General features: G+C 41.1%; 1 protein-coding gene across 10 annotated transcripts in view; it reads left to right on the plus strand.

Moving 5' to 3' along the window:
- Positions 1-20,842, plus strand: part of CALD1 (caldesmon 1) — a 216,792-nt gene that overhangs the window by 168,090 nt on the left and 27,860 nt on the right. For 6 of the 10 annotated variants that reach the window (XM_067559125.1, XM_067559129.1, XM_067559127.1 and 3 more), the window contains 3 exons: positions 11,590-11,736; positions 13,213-14,440; positions 15,078-15,161. In XM_067559125.1, the coding sequence (XP_067415226.1) occupies positions 11,590-11,736; positions 13,213-14,440; positions 15,078-15,161 (1,459 nt within the window). The remainder of the gene's footprint in view (positions 1-11,589; positions 11,737-13,212; positions 14,441-15,077; positions 15,162-20,842) is intronic. The other 4 variants (XM_067559133.1, XM_067559134.1, XM_067559132.1 and 1 more) reach the window with 3 other exon arrangements.

The following is a 20,842-nucleotide window of genomic DNA, read 5'->3' on the forward strand; positions in this document are numbered from 1 at the left end:
ATGAATGTTGTCTTAACTGGTGATTTCCTTGTGTTTTAAGAAATTCACTTGAGCAACCTTCACCCAAAATTAAAATAGCTTTTTGTGTGTGTGATCTATATTGAATACACTGCACTTGTAAATTACATCTATTCCATTTATTTTTCACAAGGGAAATGAAATGCAAATATTGGTGTGTTAAGAGAGTGCCCTCTTTCCTCATGCAGCACTGTCAGACTTATATGTGCATGGAAAAGTCTTCAAAATAGGAAATCAGGGTGAGAAGTGAAGGAACAGATGAAGTTAAGAGGCCAGGGACTGGCTATCCAGGCCAGAGGGACACATTTAAATTTGTAAGCACTCAGCTTTTGCATTTCCTGGTTCCTGGCTTCTTTCCTGTTTGCTAATTTGGATGGATGCAGCTGATTTTTTTATTGTTGTTAATACTAGAAATAAAAATACATTTAGACCGTATTATCTGTAAAATATGTGCTGTAGTTACAGGGCCAAATCAAGGTGTGAAGCATAAAGTGGTTTAAACACCCTCCCCGTTACACTCCCATGCAACCACCTAGGCCTTGTCTACACTGTGGAAGCTTTGCTTAAATTTCCCATTGCTACTGCCACCTACATAGCTCCCACATGTTTCAAAGGAAGCTTCTGCTTTGAGCACGACACTCTTTAGTGCGGCTCTGATCAGAATTATAGGACTTGGTGCTTAAAATTACAAGGGTCACCTGGAACCCTGTTTGTCTTTACATCTGCCACCATTGCTACTGTCAGCGGAGTTGAGCCAGAGGTAGCTACAGTGACATGGTTGTTTTGTGAAAAGCCTAGTATAGACACCACTGTACACTCCTTCAGACTTATTTACATCCTACTGCCTACCGTGTGTAAGGAAATCTCAGATATAATTGTAGTAGGATGGAGGATGCTTATAACTTAAATCTTTTTCTGACATCTTGGTGGGTAAGTTACAGGAAAAAACTCCACCTACTGAAGTACCGGCAAAGCTTTCTGCACTGCACTTAGCTCCCTAAGTTTTCTTCAGAGGATTTCTACCCAAATACAGCACTGAGTAGGCCCAATCCTTCTTAGTTTGTGAGCTCTGATAGGACCACAGCTTAATGTGTCTGGGCTGCAGGTTCTTCTCCTCTCTCGTATTTAAAGAGAGGCTTGGACATCAGGAAAGACGTGATGAGAATAGAACATTGGTATAGAAATTAGTTCAGTTGGTCAGAAATCGTAAGCTAACCCCTCTGCAATGATTCCAGGCACTTGTGTTTCAATAGGTGTTTGGTCCACAAAGGGACTTAGGCGCTGCAACACAGCATGATCGCGCCTAACTTTTAGGCTCCTAGAAAATCAGAGGAAGAGCCTGTGATCCACAAATGCCTGAGTTAGGTGCCTCGCTCCCTATACAATGAATGGGGAGAGATAAGTGCTTTCAGATGTGAGCTACAGAAGCTCACCTAAGCTAGCCAACGGGAGATGCTGACGGAAGGGGTGTACGCTAAGTCCTGCCTTCCTCACAGAGATAGGCGCCTAAGTTCCGCAGGGAGGTGCATATTTCTACTTAGCGATACACCAGATCAAGAGATCCAGAATGGGGACCGGCCACCTGTAGTCGGGCGGCTTGGGCACCTAAGACAGTATTTGCAGGAATGAATTAGGCACCTGCATCGCTCCACATAAAATGGCAGGAGGTGCTGGCAGTGCCCAACTTATTACTTTTAGTTCAGTGGTTAAAGCACCCTCCTGAGCAGGGGAAGACCCATGTTCAAATCCTTTTTCCCCCTCAGACAGAGGGAAAAATTGAACCTGGCTCTCCACAAAGCGGATGAGTGTGTAACCACTAGACAAAAAATGATAATGTGGGCACCACCTCCTCCTCCTCCCAGATTTTGAATTGGATGCATCCTACTTTGAGCCCGTCTCTTGGATTGGGCCCTGAACATGATTCAGGCAGCTGAATGCCTATCTTCTCATGGTTTATGAACTGCTCTGTAGCTTAGGTTGGACATAGGTGTCCAGACACCTGCGCAGACCTAGAGGCAGAAACTTAGACAGAGAGGTAACTTTTATCATGAAAAGTTAGGCACCAAGTGAGCTTAGGCACCTACAGAGTTCGGTGGGAGTTTTGTGGATCGCAGTGGAGACAAAACTGGGATTTAGGTACTTTAAACCTAGACTTAGCCTCCTAAGCCTGGGGTTTAGTTGTTAAGTATCTTTGTGGATCTGGACTCTGCTTCCTAGTCACAATCCTGTTTCACTTTCTGCTCCAGCCTGTGGCGAAGGAACAACCCTGTGTCTGATGTTGCAGTCTGTTTTAATGGAAATAGAATCATATAGAATATTAGGTTTGAAAGGGACCTCAGGAGGTTATCTAGTCCAACCCCCTGCTCAAAGCAGGACCAACCCTAACTAAATCATCCCAGTCAGGGCTTTTGTCAAGTCACACCTTAAAAACCTCTAAGGATGGAGATTCCATCACCTCCCTAGGTAACCCATTCCAGTGCTTCACCACCCTCCTAGTGAAAATGTATTTCCTCATATCCAACCTAGGCCTCCTCCACTGCAGCTTGAGATCATTGCTCCTAGTTCTGTCAACTACTACCATCTACAGCCTAGCTCCATTCTCCCTGGCACCCACTGTCAGGTAGTTAAAGGCTGCTATCAAATCCCCCCTCATTCTTCTGTTCTGCAGACTAAACAAGCCTAGTTTCCTCAGCCTCTCCTCAGAAGTCATGTGCTCCAAGCCCCCTAATCAGTTTTGTTGCCCTCCTAGTCATTTTGTTGCCCTCCAAATGAGAGCAATTGCCACAATTTCATAGGTGGTAAATGCTGACTAAGAGTGAAAAATGGGCATGTGCCCTCTAATTTGTTTTGTTTTTCCCTTTAATAAGGCTGCAGAACTTACCATGTGCTGCTTTTACTCCAGTTCCCCCACCTGTTCTTCTTATATGATTAACTCTGCTTAACTCAGCATCTGGTTGACTGGAAGATTCTGATAATTAGCAAAGGTGGCAAGGTAATTATTAGTAAAAAATTAGTAAAAATAAAATCACATTCAAAGTAACTGGGCTTATGGTTTAAGTATGTTACATATGACATTTGTACCAGTGTAAAAGTCTCTCTAAGGAAATGCAAATTTCACTCTCCAAATCTACTATTTCATAAAACATAAAACCCAAAGAATCTTTTCTTTAAATTACGAAAATACAGGCCAAATCCTGAAATCTTTACTTGCTTTTTATTCCGTCTTCCTTATTCAAGCAAACCGCTCAGTGACGTCACTTAGAGTTTGAGCTGAGTAAAAAGCAAGTTACATCTTCAGTTATTACTTATTTGTGTTACAATCATGCCTAGAGACCTCAGCCTGATTCAGGGCCCTCATTGCACATACCTGCAGTGAGAGAATGTTCATGAATTTAGCTTGTAAAAATTGTGGGTAATGTTCTGAGGCAAATTCTGATGTCTTTTCTCATGTCTTTCTCTGGCAAAAAGCCCATTATTTTCAATGGTCATGTTGCCTGAAAAAGTCTGTGTAAAGATTTGGTTTATACTGGGTTGGAATATGACATTTGTAATAAACCACTGCAAAATAGAGGTGGTGGCATGGAATAGAAAGCGATTTGCTACACTGGCAACAAATACAGCAATGATCACAATGGCATGTGCAGATGCAGAGATTAACTTTTACTGTCTTACTTTGAGATGCAAGCTGTAAATCTTATGTGCATTTCTGTGAATGGCCCATATGTAGGACAGACTGATTTCTGGGTGTATTCCACTAAGTTTTAGGGAAAGCAGTCATAAACTAACATTCAGTGGTTCAAAGCCCATAAGAGACTTGGTTAATTATTTTTTTCTTCTTGGTTACTTTTGTTTCTATGTCTTGAAGTATCCAAGTTAAAACAGGTTAAATACAGTACATAGCTCACTGAATGGTTAGTGTCAAATCTATTGTGGATGAAGCGAAACTGCAAACTATTATAGACTCCACATATTGAGAGAATTACAAGCTTTACTGGGACATTTCCAACAAACCCTTTTATCTGCATATAATATATATTGGAGGCAAATTTGACATTATTTCGGTAGCTGAAGATTTTTACCCTTCATGTTAACAATCCTGCATGCGATTTATGCTGAGGTACTCAGAGGCAATTTCCAGAGTTATTTGGATGTGGTCAGAGAATCTGCTTGCATTTCACATTATGAAACAGATCATCAGTTTTCTGCCATGAAAATATAACAGAAGCACGCATGAGTCATTTTGTCTTTGTACACAGTAACACAGTGATATGATATGCTGACTTCAAGTTCTCGGTTTTAGGACCTGGATCTAAAAACAAAACAATGGTGTCATCAGGAAACTGGGGGTGGGGAGGCTGGAGATGGGGTCCTGGAAATGCTAAATTATTGGGAAAAACTGAGGCCCACATTTCAATGGAAGCCTCTAATTTTGGAAGGCAGGATCTATCCAGGGGTTTAAGCACAGTTCTGAGCATACAATATTTACCTACATCCTCTTTCTTTGGCTTTTCTCCTGCTACTAGACAGGAATGGCAAGGTAGCCACAAAGTAACATTCTCTTTAATGTGGGATCACGTACCCCAGTGATCATTGGCCTGCTCACCACGTTTTTATACCTTGTGCCTAAATGTGAAACATTCTGCTTCCACTCTTTGCACATTCCCTTACAGAGATGAATGAATCTGTTCTTTCCTTAGCTAAGATCAGAGGTTTAATGCTCCACCACATCAAAGGGGTACAAATCTCAAAGATTGGTAGATACAAGCTGATCTGTCAGAAGGAGAATTTCTTTCCCATATTCATCTCTTCTCTCACAGAAAAACACAAAGGGTCAGATCCTCAACCAATATAAAGAAAATGGAGGCTCTAGTGTAGTATGAGCTCTCATTTATTGCTGTAGTATATCCTATTTAATGTAGCCAGTATTTCATATTGATGCCTAAAATCAGTCAAAATAGGAATCATAATGGATATTCAGGATGCAAAGACTGAAAGAAAAATACTTAGGGTCAGATTTTTATTCCCTTACTCATATTGAATAAGTTTCTTACTCAGTGAAATCCATTAGGCTACACAAAGGAAATAAAGACACCAGAAATAAGAAAAGCTACATTATGTAGAAGACTTTGGTAATACCGCCATACGTAAAGGTCTGCCATGCTTTTCATTGCCCCTGGAGAGCTGCGCTGATGGAATGTATATGCAATTAGCCCACTCAGAAAATGTGCTCTAGGAAGACCTGGGAAAGAGCTAATAAACTGTTGACAAAAAGACAAAAAACACAAAAGAAACAGAGGAGGAATATCAGAAACCAAAATGCAAAGTCTTGTCTAAATGGCTGGCGATTCATAGATTTAAGGCCAGAAGGGACCATTAGATCATCTAGTCTGACCTCCTGTATAGCACAGGAGATAGTAGGAGCCCAATAGTTTGTGTTTGATTTCAGGAAAGGCATCCGATCTTGATATGAAGACAGCAAAGGATGGAGAATCCACTACTACCCTTGGTAGTTTGTTCCAGTGGTTAATCACTCTCACTGTTAAAAATGTGTGCCTTATTTCTCATTTTAATTTGATTTGACAGAAGTATCTTTTTGTTAAGTATTAAAATTCATGCACATAGCACTATAGAGATAATTGTGATGGCTAAGCCATGATCACTATAGTTATGGTTCTGAGTTTCTACTAGAACCTCCACTTTCACTCATGCATGTCTTGCTGATGCATTAACATGTCTATGCTTGGTCCATGCACAAAGTTTTTAACAAGTTTGAGCAGAATCCCTGCAACTGTTTTTGAGTATGAGGGAGTGAGAGGAAAAAATAGAATTTTTCCAGTAATAAAAAAAAATTGTAACCACACTTTTGAGGTAGGGCGTGAGCAAAAACAGCTGAAGTTTGAAACATGAAACTAGATCTGAATTTAACCCTCACTGGCAATTTGTGCCTTTGCTAGATTTGGAAAAAAAATGGATTGTATTTATTTATATTCAGTTTTTAAACGTGTCTGTCACAATACAAATTATATGAACAATAAAAGATTAGAAGCATATGCAGTAGTAATTATAATTTGACTGAATATCAACAACAGGGTTGCCAACACTCTATTTAAAAAAAAAAGGGACTGTTTTTTTAGCCTTCCTGCCCCACAACTCCTTCAGATATTACTATTAATAATAATATATTATTGTGTGCATATACCGATATATTAATACGAATAAAATAATAAGCAGTGCTCACCTACATTTGCCAGGGGGGATTTCTTGCTGCTTTTTGCATCACTCAGCAATTCCCAATCTTGTACAGAGATGAAAAAATATGGGATATCCTTTGTAATAAGGGACTGTTGGCAACCATAACAATAACCTGAAGGGAATTCCACAACCTGCATAATAACATAGTCCATACTCTCCCAGCCATTCCCTCAGGAAGAGCCTGAGTAAATAGACAAGCCTTTCAATGAGCATTAAAAGCCAACTAACTCAATTCTGATGGACCAAGTTTGTGAGGGAAGGCTGCTGTCAAGGGTCTTCCACTAAAGTTCCTCCTCTGGCACCAGTCTCCAGCTGTACAGATATAGAAACTGTCACCTCTACTGTCTTGGTGTTTAGATACTAAAGTTCTGTGTGCCTTAGAAATAAGCTTTGCAGATAGCATACATCCCAGTAAAGTAGTTGGATATATACATTGACTGATCTCATTGCCACAGCTCGAACACACAGAATGAAAGCAGTCTCTAAGATATGCAGGACCCAAACTATAAAATGCTTCAAGATAACAAAATTAGAGCCATTTGAAAATAGCTCACTGGACATGTGTAATAGAAAATTTTATTAAGCCTACAGTTGTGCATGCTGGTTCAGAGTGCATTGGTTGGTAGAATGAGCATGCTATGTCTACCAGTGGAAATATTTTTGAGGAGAAGAGAAAAAGACAATAGTATTTGGGGGGAAATGCTTTTGGGAGAAGCTGGACCATTTGCAAAAAGTCAGAAATCTTGGGGCTGTGAATTTTGTTTTGAAATTGTTTGCACACCTGGGGCTCTCTGCAGCCAGAATCTCTGCTCAGACCCACAGCTGTCGCTTTCATTCCTTGTTTCCCCTCTCCAATGGAGTGGTGAGATTAGTTTGTTAGTTACTTCCCTGTCACGCCCGGATTCCTTACTGATCTCCACAGTTAAGACATCTCTTTTCCTGCTCTTGCCAACCAGTGGATGAGGTTCATGACAAGTTGGGAGAGGTGATTGCTGATATTTATTTACATAAATATTTAAATAATAACTGTTGAAGGATTTAGAACCATCAAGTTCATCTCATAACTAATCAATGGAACAACATGCATTGCAATCTTCCTCTGCCGCCTCCTCCATTCCCTGATGTATTCCCCCCATTCCCTCCTCTTCATTAATTGCGTTTTGTATTAAATTAGATGTTAAGTTCTTTTTAGGACAGTGACCATGTTTTCCTAAGTGTTTGTACGATAGCTACTACAGTGGGCCTACGATTTTGATTGGGACATTTCAATGCTACCATAGTGCAGATAAATGCAAACAATAATAGCATTATAACATACGAGAGCTGGGCAACATTTTTAAAGAAACCCCAAACCAGAAAGTCTGGGATGAAGTTTGAGCTGATTTGTGATTTGATGTGGAAACCAACTGAAGCTCGATAGTATTGAATGGTTATGACACAAAATCATTCTAACTTTAGCTGAGTTTCCCACTTAGTGTTTTAGCTTTATTGAAATCCAAAATTCAAAATAAAACTCAGAAGGTGCAAAATCTCAGGTTTTGGTTCATAAAGAAAATTTGTGTGAGCTTGTATAAACCAAAACCACAAGTTTCACACACAGCTGTAGTCTACAGATCTATCACATTAAAGTTCTGTGGTGAAATCTTTGCCCCAGTGAAGTAAGCGGGAATTTTACCACTCCTGGAGGTTTAAAAATGATTAAACCTGTTCTGCAGGGAGGAATGTCTGTTTTTGCAGGAACTCTGTGTTAATCAATGGAATCCAACTTGCAGAGTAGGAAATGTCCTGTGGGGCAAATGGAATTTTTGGTTTCCAGTATTTCACCATACCATAATAAGGTATTTTAATAGTAATAAGGTCTTATTACTAATGCTTTACCAGAGAGCTACATTAACAAACTTCAATTCTTTGACACAGCTGGATGTTTGCAGATTAGAATTTATTTTCTGATGTCATAAGCATAGAGACTATAATCAAAGAAGCAGCCAGCTCTCTGCTCTTTTTGTGTCATCATTTGAATCAAGAGTGCGTCATCTTTGGTAGAGAGGCAGGAGGCAGTTTCCAAACCATCTTCCTTTCATCTGAATTTTTTAATGGGAAGTATCAAGTGTCAGAAAGTGTGGCGTGCCTGTTGAGAGCAAGTTGTTCTCTCACTGCTTAATATAGCAGAGTAGCTAATGGAATACAGAGACTTACCTGGAAAGAAACACTTATGCAGAACATGACAAATGGATGTCAGGTTGGTTAAGTGTGGTTTGTGTGGGTTCAGCATATCAAAACAGCTTCCCAAGGGTGGCTTATAGAGAAGTAAGGTAGAACTTAGGGTCTGGGTCTCTTTATTTTATTTTTTACTATTCGCATCAATAGAGGTTTTCACCCTGAAGAACTTGCAGTCTAATTTTAGATGTGATGCAACTAGTGAGAGGAAAAAACAGTGGGAGAGAGAGAGTGAAGAAGGACATGGGTTATTGTAATCACATCATGTCAGTGAACACATAATTACTCATGTGCAGTGGGTGCATGTATTGGTGATTCCACTGAACATATTTATGTATTTGCTTATGAGTTGCTTCTTTAGGCATCAGGGAGGAAGAGGAATTTTAGAAGGGAGCTTACTGAGACAAGGTTAGTGGTGTTTGCAAACTGAATATGGATGAAATTACATGAATACGGGACAGTGTGGAAAAAGACATGAGAGGTAGGAGTGGGAGAAGGGGCTTTGTAGTCAGAGGAATAGATTGTCAAGGGCACAAATGGCACTTAGGTGCCTAATTCCCATTGATTTTCCTGTTGCCTAACTTTCTTTGAAGATCAAGGGGAGTTAAGCATCTGAGTTGAAAATCTATTCCCTAAAGGATTCCATAGCAATTTTCATAACACCAAGATTGCTAATTATATTGTGCCTACCTAGTCCCTCCTGCATTTTCAACTAGAGAAGTTTTTCCTCCTATCTTAACTGTTGTGCAATGTGACTGGTTCATAAAGGCTGGTGTGTTATAGTTATTATTATTATTATAGTGCAGAAATAGTTGCAACCAGAAATAGTTGCATTTCTGAGATGAGTAAAGCAGTCCATAGAGAGACAGCCTAAAAAGTAATTTGGGACATTACTGGATAAAATATGTTACAGAAAACTAAGATACTATTATTAATTATTGCTATTACATCTACGAAATTGGACGAAAACCTGTCAGGGATGGTCTAGGTTTATTTGGTCCTGCCTCAGCACTGGGGGTCTGGGCTTGTTGACAGACATGATCCCATCTCATGGTCCCTTCCAACTGTACATTTATATGCCTCTGTGTTTTTTTACCTTTCCTCGTAGGTCAGGTTTTCTAAACCTTTTATCATTTTTTGTTGCTCTTGTCTGGGCTCTCTCCAGTTTGTTCACATCTTTCCTAAAGTGTGGCCCCCAGAACCAGACATAGTACTTCAGTGGAGGCCTCATTAGTGTGGAGTACCTCTTAAGTCTTCCATATGACACTCCTATTCATACACTCCAGCATTATATTAGCCTTTTTTGTAACTGTATCACATTGTTGATTCATATTCAATTTGTGATCCCATAAAACCCCACATCCTTTTCAACAGTATTACCACCTAGTCAGTTATTCTCCATTTGGTAGTTGTGCATTTCATTTTTTCTTGCTAAGTACAGTATTTTGCACTTGTGTTTATTGAATTTCATCTTGTTGATTTCAGACCAATTCTCCAATGTATCAAGGTTATTTTGAATTCTAATCCTGCCTTCCAAAGTGCTTGCAACCCCTCCCAGCTTGGTGCCATCCACAAATTTTATAAGCATACTCTCCACTTCATTATGCAAGTCATTAATGAAAATATTGAATAGTACTAGACCCAGGACAAAACCTTGAGGGACCCCACAAGATATATCCCCCTAGTTTCACAGTGAATCCTTGATAATTTGTCTTTTAGTACGATCTTCCAACCAGTTTTGCACCCACCTTATTATAATTGCATCTTGACCACATTTCCCTAGTTTGCTTATAAAAACAACAAGCAAAAGCCTCATCTGCACTGATGCCAAGAAAAATCTCACAGGAGTGAAATGTTTTTCCAGCTCTGACACGTGGTTCTGCTTCACCCATGGCCACATCACTTTTTAACTTCCATTTTTAATTTGTAAAGCAAAAGTTCAATAACTCAATCTCTGCTGAGTCAGCATTTTCTTCCCTTTTTTTTTTTTTTGGGTAAAGGAAGTTAGTGTCTAGGGAAGGGAGCCACACCAGCAGCCCTGAAGAACTGAGGACTCAAAGGACTAGATAGTTTTATGACTATATACAATTATGTGTTGTTTAGAATGCTAAAGTAAGTGAAGTAATTTGACTGCCTGCGAGGATCTGAAGGGATGTTTTCTCCTATGTCCATTGCTGCACAACAGGCTGTGAAAATGAGTGGGTGGAGGGAAGGGACAACTTCTTCAGAAATATTATGTATTAGCCACTGCTGGAAGCAGAATATCTTGCCTGATAAGACAGTGGCCTAATCTGGTTTGGCATATGTTAGCATCCTGTAAATCTTACTCTTAGTGAAAGCATAGCAGCAGTGCAAGCGTCTCTCCATACCTCTCTCACTAACACTGTGCCTCAGCAAAGACTTAAAAGGACCAACTCTAGCATTGATGGCAGGGTTATATCTTGCTTCCCTTTCAGTCTGGATGAATTTAATTGCAGCAATCTTCTAGAGTAGATGAACACGCTGGGCTTTCAGCCTTGTGCCCTACATCAAGATGGAGACTTCTTGTGGTTTGATCTGGAGGTGTGATGAGCTCACACAATACCAATTGATTTCAGCTACTCAGTACATCTCAGAATCAAGTACTTGGAGAAGTGGTAGCACTGATGACCCATTGCTTTGTAGTCCTTCATTTTTTAGATAAGACAGGATATCTCTCTCTATTTATATGTAGGGGGATGGGTTTGGTTGATGAAATATTTTTCAGCTTCAGTTACGTGGACCTCAGCAATGATTTATTTAAATATGGATGAGTGCATTCAAGAAGGGATCCCAGAATTACCTCTCTTTGGCTGCACAGCTAGGTTTTCTGCTTCTGCAGTTGCCTAGGAGCTCATTGGCTCTAATGGGTATGCCACAGGTTGAGTGTCAGATCTAACCTTTTTGTTCAGATTCATATTGTCAAAGAGAACACTAATTGAAAAACATCTGTATTTGACAGTGTGTCTTTAAATCACAAGCCCAACACTACTGAAAGCATATTAGTGTACAAATCATTCATAAAACATTTATACAGGATATAATCTTCTCTTTATTAACCCTCTTTCAAATGATGCGTTGCAGACTAGCCTATCAAAGAAATGATGATGACGATGAAGAAGCCGCCAGAGAACGTCGTCGACGGGCTCGACAGGAGAGGCTGCGGCAAAAGGAAGATGATGATCTAACAGGACAAGTGACAGAGAAACCAGAAGTTAATGCCCAGAACAGGTAAGCTTCTGCTTAGTCACTTGGTAGATGAATTAGCAGAGGTCTCAGGCCAGGGAATGGATATATTTAGAGCATATGCTTTGAGTTTTAGAAATTAAGATCCAGATTCCGCCAGTTTTACTCTGAATAAGATCTTACTCTGTGAGAAGTCCCACTGGTATCAAAGGAACTGCCTAGAGAATAAGGCACTACTCGTTGTGAGCAAAGGTGGAAGAACTGGGCCCTAAGTATTCTGTCATTTGAGTATATCTTTGTACAAAATAAAATTTTGAAAACCTACAATGATGATAAGATGTTTGTTCATAATCTTCACAGAGATCTTTAATATTTGTTATGGCATCAAGCTGATAAGTCAAAGCCAGACCTCAAGCTGAAATTCATGTCCACTAGTTCCCATGCATGGTAGATAAAACTTGACTTACTGAGCAGAGGGAAGTTGGGAAAAGAGCTACCTTCTTGTTCATGGATGCTCACTGTTTTCCTGTGCCAAGCAAAAACATCTGGAAAGGGGAAAAAACTGAATATAGAAGAAGAACACCGATGTTTGAAGGAGCCTAGATCCCTCAGGGAACTGGCAATGGAATCAGAGATTGAAGGTAGTACCAGGATGGAATCAGGAGGAACAGTTAGGGTCATGTCAGGCTGGAGTCAGAGACTGGAGATCAGGAAGCAAGATGCAGTACTGAGTCACAGCTGTCCAGAAGTCCATGTTGTTGCCCAGACAATGTCCTGGGTCACAATTTACTTAAGGGTTAAATAGCGTGGTTGGCCAATCAGAGGTCCGCAGTGTGATATCACTCTAGACAGTGTTTCTTGGATATGGCACTGCATGTCTCCCAGTAGTGATGTGGAGATGTCAGCTGTCCCAGGCTCCAGAGACCTGGATTCTAATCCCATGGATCCTTATACCATTACTGGAAAGAAACAGCCGCCTTTTCATCACTAGAGATGATCCCACTGAAGTACCTGCGTGCTTTGCTTGAGTAAGGACCTTGGACTTTGGCCCTATGTTAAGAGCCTTTAATTAATAAGACATTATATTAAGGTAAAAAGAGCTAGTAGCTTTATTGAACACATCAAGCCAAGATGGAGGTCTCCACAGAACAAACAAAACATTTCCAAATATTCCTCAGGGCTGCGTCTATTTCAGCTGTTCCAAAGCTGCAGGGACCAATCCAATGCCTATTGAAGTCAGTGGGAAGTCTCCCATTGACTTAAATCGGTGTGGGATTGAGCCCCTACTCAGGACCATGGAGGGAAAGTTTTTTAAGTCATTATTATTATGAAACACCAAATTCCTATAAAGGGAGAAATTCCATAATTATCTCTGGTGTTGTTTAGCTAAATTTTTAAAGTATCTGACTTATTCCATTGTAGAGCCATGTGATAATTTTAATGTATTCCTATTTCTGGAAAATAATTAAGCAAATGCTTTGTTATGGTGCTTGATTAATGCAAAGTTGTCACTTCTTACAGTGTGGCAGAAGAGGAGACCAAACGTACTACAACAACAGTAACAAACACTCAAGGGGATGGAGATGATGATCCTGCATTCCAGGAGAGATTGGCCAGAAGGGAGGAAAGACGCCAAAAGCGTCTCCAGGAAGCCCTGGACCGTCAAAGGGAGTTTGACCCAACAGTCACAGATGAGAGCTTGTCACTACCAAGTGGGAGAGAGATAAATAATGTGGAAGAAAATGAGACCACAGGGAAAGAGGAAAAGATTGAAACCCGCCGAGGACGTTATGAGATGGAGGAAGCTGAAATGGTCACTAAATCATACCAGAGGAACAACTGGAGGCAAGATGAAGAAGAAGAAGAAGAAAAGAAAGAAGAAAAAGATAATAAGGAGGTGAAGGAAGAAAAGCCAGAGCAGAGAACCATAGAGGAAAATCAGGTAGAAGTAATAATTGAAAAGAAAACAATAGATAAACAAGAGGGACTGGTGGTATTAGAAGTAAAAACTCTAGATGTCAATGCAGAGGAACACAAAACAGAGAATGATATGAGTGTCCTACTGGCAGGGGAGCCAAGGGGAGGAGTGGAGGCCATCAATCTAACTGTAGTTCTAGATCATGAGAAGCTTAGGGATGAAGAAAAGGAAAAAGCTGAGGAAGAAAAGAGAACACAGGAAAGGGAAAGGCTTGAGGCAGAAAAGAGGGAGAAGGTTAAGGCAGAGGAACAAAAAAAAGCTGAAGAAGAAAGAGAGAGAATTGAAGCAGAAGAGAAAAGAGCAGCCCAAGAAAAAGAAAGGATTGAGGCAGAAGAGAGGGAGAGGATTCGGGCAGAAGAGCAAAGGGCAGCTGAAGAAAGGGAGAGGGCTAAGGCAGAGGAGAAGAGAGCAGCTGAAGAAAGGGAGAGGGCTAAGGCAGAGGAGAAGAGAGCAGCTGAAGAAAGGGAGAGGGCTAAGGCAGAGGAGAAGAAGAGAGCAGCTGAAGAAAGGGAGAGGGCTAAGGCAGAGGAGAAGAAGAAAGCAGCTGAAGAAAGGGAGAGGGCTAAGGCAGAGGAGAAGAAGAGAGCAGCTGAAGAAAAGGCTAAGCTAGAAGAGGAGAAATTAAAGGCAAAACAAAAGGTAGAAGAGAAAAAAATTGAAGACAAAAAAGTAGAAGATAAACAGGTAAAAGAGAAGAAACTAGAAGAAAAACAGGTAAAAGAGAAGAAGGTGCAAGAGGAAAAACCTCAAGTAGCCTCCCTAAGAAAACAGGTACAGTAAACATTTTGCACCAAACTGAATATGCCTGTGATTTGTGAGAAATGTAATGCAAGAAAAAAATTGGATTGGAATTTACTCACAATTCTGTCCTTGTGTTTAAACTACTAACTCTCTGTTCCATCAATATTTGATTTCCTTTTGACTAAAGCTTCTGCTTATCAATAATGCAATGCATGGCACACCTCAGCTCCCCCATCCTGCCCCTGAGATCCTGCAAAGGAAAACCTTGCATGTTCAGATCTCTCCACAATTTACCACTGCCATTTTCTGTTGCTTTAAGCCAGTCCAGTGCAATAGCGCCAGAGGAATGGAAAAGCACAGTTCGACACAGGCGCTATGTGGGCACCTGGGGAATGCTGTGTGAAGAATGCTGACTATAAATGTGTGTTGTTTGAAGCAAGCACAGCTGGGGGGCGCTCTCTGCGGGGATATGTGAACACAGTGCCACACAAGGCAGAAGTACGCGCAAAAGTCCGGCGGGGGGATGGTGAGGGGAAGAGCAAACACAGCTGCACACGGAGGAGATGTGGTCACAGCAGCACAAGACGGGTATGTGAGCACAGCTTTGGCAAACGTTGAGTCGACAGGGCTTGTTGTAGAATGACATTTTCATCTTAAAAATAAAAAGGGGGAAGAAAAAGAGGTTAAAGTGGAAGCTAAAAAGGAAAAGTTACCAGATGGGAAACTTCAACCTACCTTCAAAAAACAGCAGGTAATTATCATCTACAAACATAGATGTTATAAGGAAATGTTCCGGAATTTAAACCAATTCAGCATGGCCCTTAAGCATAAAGGCCTGACTCAGCAAAACACAAGCACATGCTTCACGTTGAGCGGGTGGGTAGTCTTGCTGAGATGGGACTATTCATGTGCTTAATGTTAAGTATCTGGTTACATATTTTGTTAATTGGGGCCTTAGAACCAAATCCTGTTTGCCTTACTTAATGCGAGTACCCTAGTGACTTCAGTGGCACTCACTCACGTAAGTGATGCGAGCAAGATTGGGGCCCTGGAGTGGAGATGGATTTCTCAGGGCTGTACCAACTAATCATCCTTCCCTGGTTTCCTCCACTTTACTACGAACTTTCCTCTTGTGACTGAGACCTACTTTCATAATAATCATGGATGCTTCCAGGTCCCTTTGGCCACTTAACTGATCTAACTAATGATTTTTCTTCCCCAAATAATCCAGTGCCTAATGATATAAACCTTGCAGACCCAAGATTCTTTTTTTGTTTTAAAGAGAAATTCTACAAAATTTACTGCATTGCATTTCTACTGTAAACACAGGAGCTGGTGCGATGGTGTTTTACTGTATGGTAAGTAAATAAGGTTGGGAACCATTTACTCCTCAGATTTCTAACTGGCAAACAGGGAGCAGCGCTGAGTGTTTGTGCAGTGGATCCGCTCTTGGCACAATCTTGCAAGATGCTGGGTGCCTCAACCTCCATTGACTATAATAAAAAGTTGAGGGTGCTCAGGATCTTGCAGGATTGTGCCCCTTTGGGCTCAAGCATATATATGTGGCATAAAATAAACCATAGCCCTGCTGGATGGATATTTAGTAAAGGTGGGATGACCTGCCTGTTTATCTGCTTTGAGAACCAGAAGGCCAGATATGCTGCTGCTGTAAATCAGTGCAGCTCCATTGAAGTTGCAGATTTGCACCAGCGGAGGTCCTGGCCCAATATCTTGGGTTGTAGAAAAGCAGCTAGTTGAACACAGCATGTTACAGCTGATTAGCCCACCCTCAGGTTCAGGCCTGATAGCAAACGATGCTACAGACTTTTCTGGAGTGCAGTGTCCTGTTTTGAATACCTCAGTTGAAGATGGACATAGGTGAGATGGAAAAGATCCAAACAAGGCAATGAAGAAGGTAGAAGAATCTTAGTAATTTGTATGAGGAAAGATTGATAAAACTAGGATAATTTAACCTGCAGAGGAGAAGAGTTAAAGGACTCTTCCTGGAGATACTTACGATAATGAAGGTTAAATTAAAAATTGAACAGTCACTCTGATTGACTGCCTCACAATACGAAAACAGAGTAAAGGGTTACTCAGTGAAGTGAGGGCAAGATTGGGAATGACCAGAAGACATTACAAAACAATGAGTGTCCGTTAGACTGAGTGATCAGAAATGATCGTTTCAGACTAGTTCCTAGAAGTTAGGAGTTCACATCTTCAAAGCCACTATTGTTGCCACTAGCAATAATAGGATTGGTTGCTGGTAGTCACAGTGTCAAGGCCAAAGAATGCAAGTAAGCAAATAAAAGAAAAATATTTTTTACACAACATGGAGCCAGCCTGTGGAATTTACCACCCCACAAAATCAGATAATATTGGAGAGTCTCTTAAAAAGAGGCTGGATTAAGTCAACTTCCCTTGGCCTCAGGAGATTTTGGTCCTGCACAGAGTTGAGTGCCCTCAACGCTCATTGAAGTTAATGAGAGCTGAGGATGCTCTGCATCTCACAGGACCCCTGTGAGTTTAGGTTGCAAGAGCAAACCCTGAAAGATAATGGCCAAGACTCTCAAAAGGGACTAGAGACTGTATGTTCCCTTTGGGTGTTCAACTTGAGACACCTTTAAAGAGCCTCCTTTTTGAAAAAGCGCTAAGTTCCCACCTTCCAAAAGGCACTTCAGGTTGGGCACCCAAAATCATTAGTCCCTTTTGAAAATCTTGGCTGCCACTTTTTGACTTAGAACAAGAATGATATTCTCACCACTGCAAAAAAGTCAAGATGTGCAGCCCTTCAGTGCGCTCCTGCCATGACAGGAGCAAAGTCTGTGTTTTGATAAATTATATAGTTAAGAGACTGCAAGCCTGACTATAGCCTGTGGGTGTTCTTCTCCTCTCTGTTGCCTCAGATTTATGCCTACGTACCAGTGCACATCCACTCTAAGTGAGATCAGAATGTGGCCCTCATGGTGTAGGTTTCATTCAAATTAGCAACCAAAAGTCTGTCTGCTTCTTTGAACTGTCCCAGTGTTTGGGTCTGCAAAATTGGCCTGGAAAGTTCTTCAGAGCAAGTTTTCTCATTACATGAGACTCCTGGTATTTCCTGCTTCCAGTTTGGCTAGACATGCTGCAAAAACAGCCTTTTCTCAGGGTATATGAGTATCTCTATTTTGCTAGAGATGGCCCCCAAACATAAACTTTAGGGTACCTCTACACTGCAGCTGGAAGCGCACTTTCCAGCTTGGGTGGACAGACACACGCTAGCTCTTCTTAAGCTAGTGCACTAAAAATAGCAGTATAGTCAGTTGGAGCGTAGGTGGCAGCTTAGACATGTCCTAAGATGCCCACATCTCTTGGAGTGTTCCAAAATGGAACCCAATGCAAGAACTCAAGTTTGCAAATGCCCGCAATCTTTATGATTGGCAGAACCAAAACTTTGGGAGTGTTCAAACTCTGGTTGAAAATGTTGCATCTCAAGTTCTAATTTACTTTCTCAGCAGGAACGTGGAGATGCAGAGATGTGCAAAAATAAAAATATGTTTTAAAAGAAGTTAGCCGAACAATTGACAAACCTCAAAAAAGTTTCAGTCATGTTCAGTTTTATTTTGGGGCCAAGATTTGTGGGAGGAGATGGGCTGTATTTTTTAAGGTAATACTACAGGTCTGATCTAATTCCACTGGAGTCAGGAGATGCCTTTCTATTGATTTCACTGTGAGATGAATTGATTCCTAATTCGTTGAAATATAAAGACATGCAAAAATGTTCAGTTTTATCATTCTTAGGGTGCACTGCTATGAAAGGGGCTGTTTCTGCTTCTGTTGAAGTCAATGGTTGTTTTGCCATTAAAATGAATAGGAGCAGGATTGGGCTCTAAACCCTTGACATTTTTGTGTAAAAATCTATTTTCTCCTCTTTTTTTTTTTTTTTTTGAGTCAAAAAGCCCAGTTGTGTTTAATATTTGAGTGTGTGAGTCCTCCCATCTCGCCACCCCTCCACATTTGAAAAGCAATCATAATCCTTTAAATCAAATCCTATTAGCCTATGAAGAGGTAGTCCCTCCTACGCTTTTAATTCTAAAAGTGAATTTGTTTAATATCAGTTTTCATGGCAATTTCCATTAAGATGTAAGATACACTACCTGCCCCAGCTGGGACTGCATCTTAGGCAGCTGACATACTGGCTTTTTAATGAGACTTAGAAGCGACTTGATGAAAATCTCATAAAAGGAACTCCTGCCCTTTCAAAATCCCAACACAGAAGTCCTGGCATTTGAAGTCCTGAAACAATCAACACCCTAGGTCTCAAAATCACTCAGGCAGGGATTGAGTAGTGCAGGAGAGACATTGCTAATGAGAGACAGAGCTTTTCATTGTTATTACGTCACTGGTTCAAATCTTGCCCAGACTGGGAGTGACCAAAAGACATTACAAAGTGATGACTGTTCATTAGACTGAATGAACAGAAATGATTGTCTCAGGCTAGTTCCTAGAAGGTAGGAGTTCACATTTTCAAAGCCACTACTGTTGCCACTAGCAATAGGGTTGGCTGCTGGTAGCCATAGTGTCAAGACTAAAGAATGCACAATCACGGAAACTGAATTCCCCTCTTGCCTATTAAAGTAATTCCGCTTGGTCATCACTGAGGGTATGTCTGTACTGCACAATACTGTACTGTATTTTAACTTGGGTTAACTAACTTGGGTTAAAATAGCAGTGAAGACGCATCAACTCAGCTCCTAACTCAAGTTAGTAGCTCAAGTTTAACTCCAGTCTCCCCTATACGCTTGAACTCAAGCTGCTAACCCACGTTAACAGTGAAGACCTGGCAACTCTGCTTTTAACTTGGGTTAGCAGCTGAAGTTAAAACCTATAGGGAAGCCTGAACTCAAGCTGCTGTTGCAGGTTAAAAGATGATTTGCTGTTTCTTCACTGCTATTTTAACCTGGGTTAGCTAACCCAAATTCAGAACACACTACTCTTTTGCAGCGTGGACATACCTCGAAGCTCATTGGTAGGGTAGTGTGGGGGAAGCTTGCATTGCTGCTGCCTATTCGAAGGCTAGAGCAGTTTTCTGTCAGGGTTGTATAGCCAACATCTTTCACCAGAAGCAAATTCACTAAGAATATATGAAACCCTGCCCCCGCCCCCTCGAAGTCCACACCACATTATAGCAGTCACTTGCGTTACTGGGATTGAATGAACGGCACTGAATGCCAGCAACAGGTGGAGCTGGTTTTAGGTGTTCAAACTGTGCAGTCATGTCAGGTGCTTTGTAAGGTCCCTCTCTCACCCAGGAGGCTCCTGCTTCTGAAAAATGGGAGGAGACCTTGGAGGTGTGGCTATTGAAAGATACATTGGGTGGAGGAAGATTAGAAATAGTGCAGAGACTTTTGTTTGGGATTTTTCACTAAATGCAGTTTGGAGTACTTTAAAGACATTGTATCCTAGGGTATGTCTATAAAACCATGCTGTAAAACCACCCTCTCAAGTAGCGTAGTGCTGCGTTGATGGGAATGCGGTTCCCATCGGCGCAGTGTAGTGAAGACACCACGCAGAAGGGAAGCAGAGCAGTCGACGGGAGTTACACAAGCTACTCTGCGTAGCTTGCGTAACTCCCGTCACTGCTGCCCAATTGCCAGGTAAGTGTAGACCAGGGCCTAGAATAGGCCTGTATACAATTTATTTTTCTATTCAGTGAACAGATGGAAGGGCAGTAGGATGCAGAGAAATATAAATAGAGCTTTCTAAAGTTTTTCAGACAGTTCTCCAAATAAATTATATTCAGCTTGCCCACCAGAACCTTTCCCAAATATGTGAAAATGAAAAAGGAGATCTTCTGTGGGGTTAACGTTTGTATTTTCCTCCACTGCTATTCAAAGCTTGTTTTGGCTGCTGGCCTGGCTAATTTACTTAATGGGAATAATTCTGTCCACAGAACAGAAGAACTAAAATCAATTGCCATAGCCTGCACTTTCCATCAGTATCCAGCCATGACTCAGCATGCTGGGGTCAGGCCATCAGAGGCGATAAATAATTTTCAGCCCAGAATTTTCTGGGTGGGAATTAGAGAATGAAACGAATGCATAATGATTCTGGATCTTAATCAGACTTATGTAGGGCAAAGGCTTGTAGGGGAAGGGGAGGGGGAGCTCTTGCCTTAATGTTTTCAGAAAAAACATCTGCTTCATAGGAGTAAGAGCTTCACATCCGATAGTATCCTCCTCCACTAGTCACTGTTTAGACTGTGTTACAGATGATAATCCCAATTACACATTTGTCAAAGCAAATTTTGCCATGATATAATTTTTAGCTACTTGACAGTTGCAAACTGTACTCATCATAGCTAGATAGTATGCGCCTGTTGTGACACTGAAAGTCCCGGGTTCATCTTGATACCACATACCTGCTGTGCTGTTGAATGTACTGGCTTCATCC

The sequence above is a fragment of the Emydura macquarii genome, unplaced genomic scaffold (genome assembly GCF_026122565.2).
Source record: "Emydura macquarii macquarii isolate MOO-44397 ecotype Brisbane River unplaced genomic scaffold, CSIRO-AGI_Emac_v2 contig_2205, whole genome shotgun sequence".
NCBI classification, from domain to species: Eukaryota; Metazoa; Chordata; order Testudines; family Chelidae; genus Emydura; species Emydura macquarii.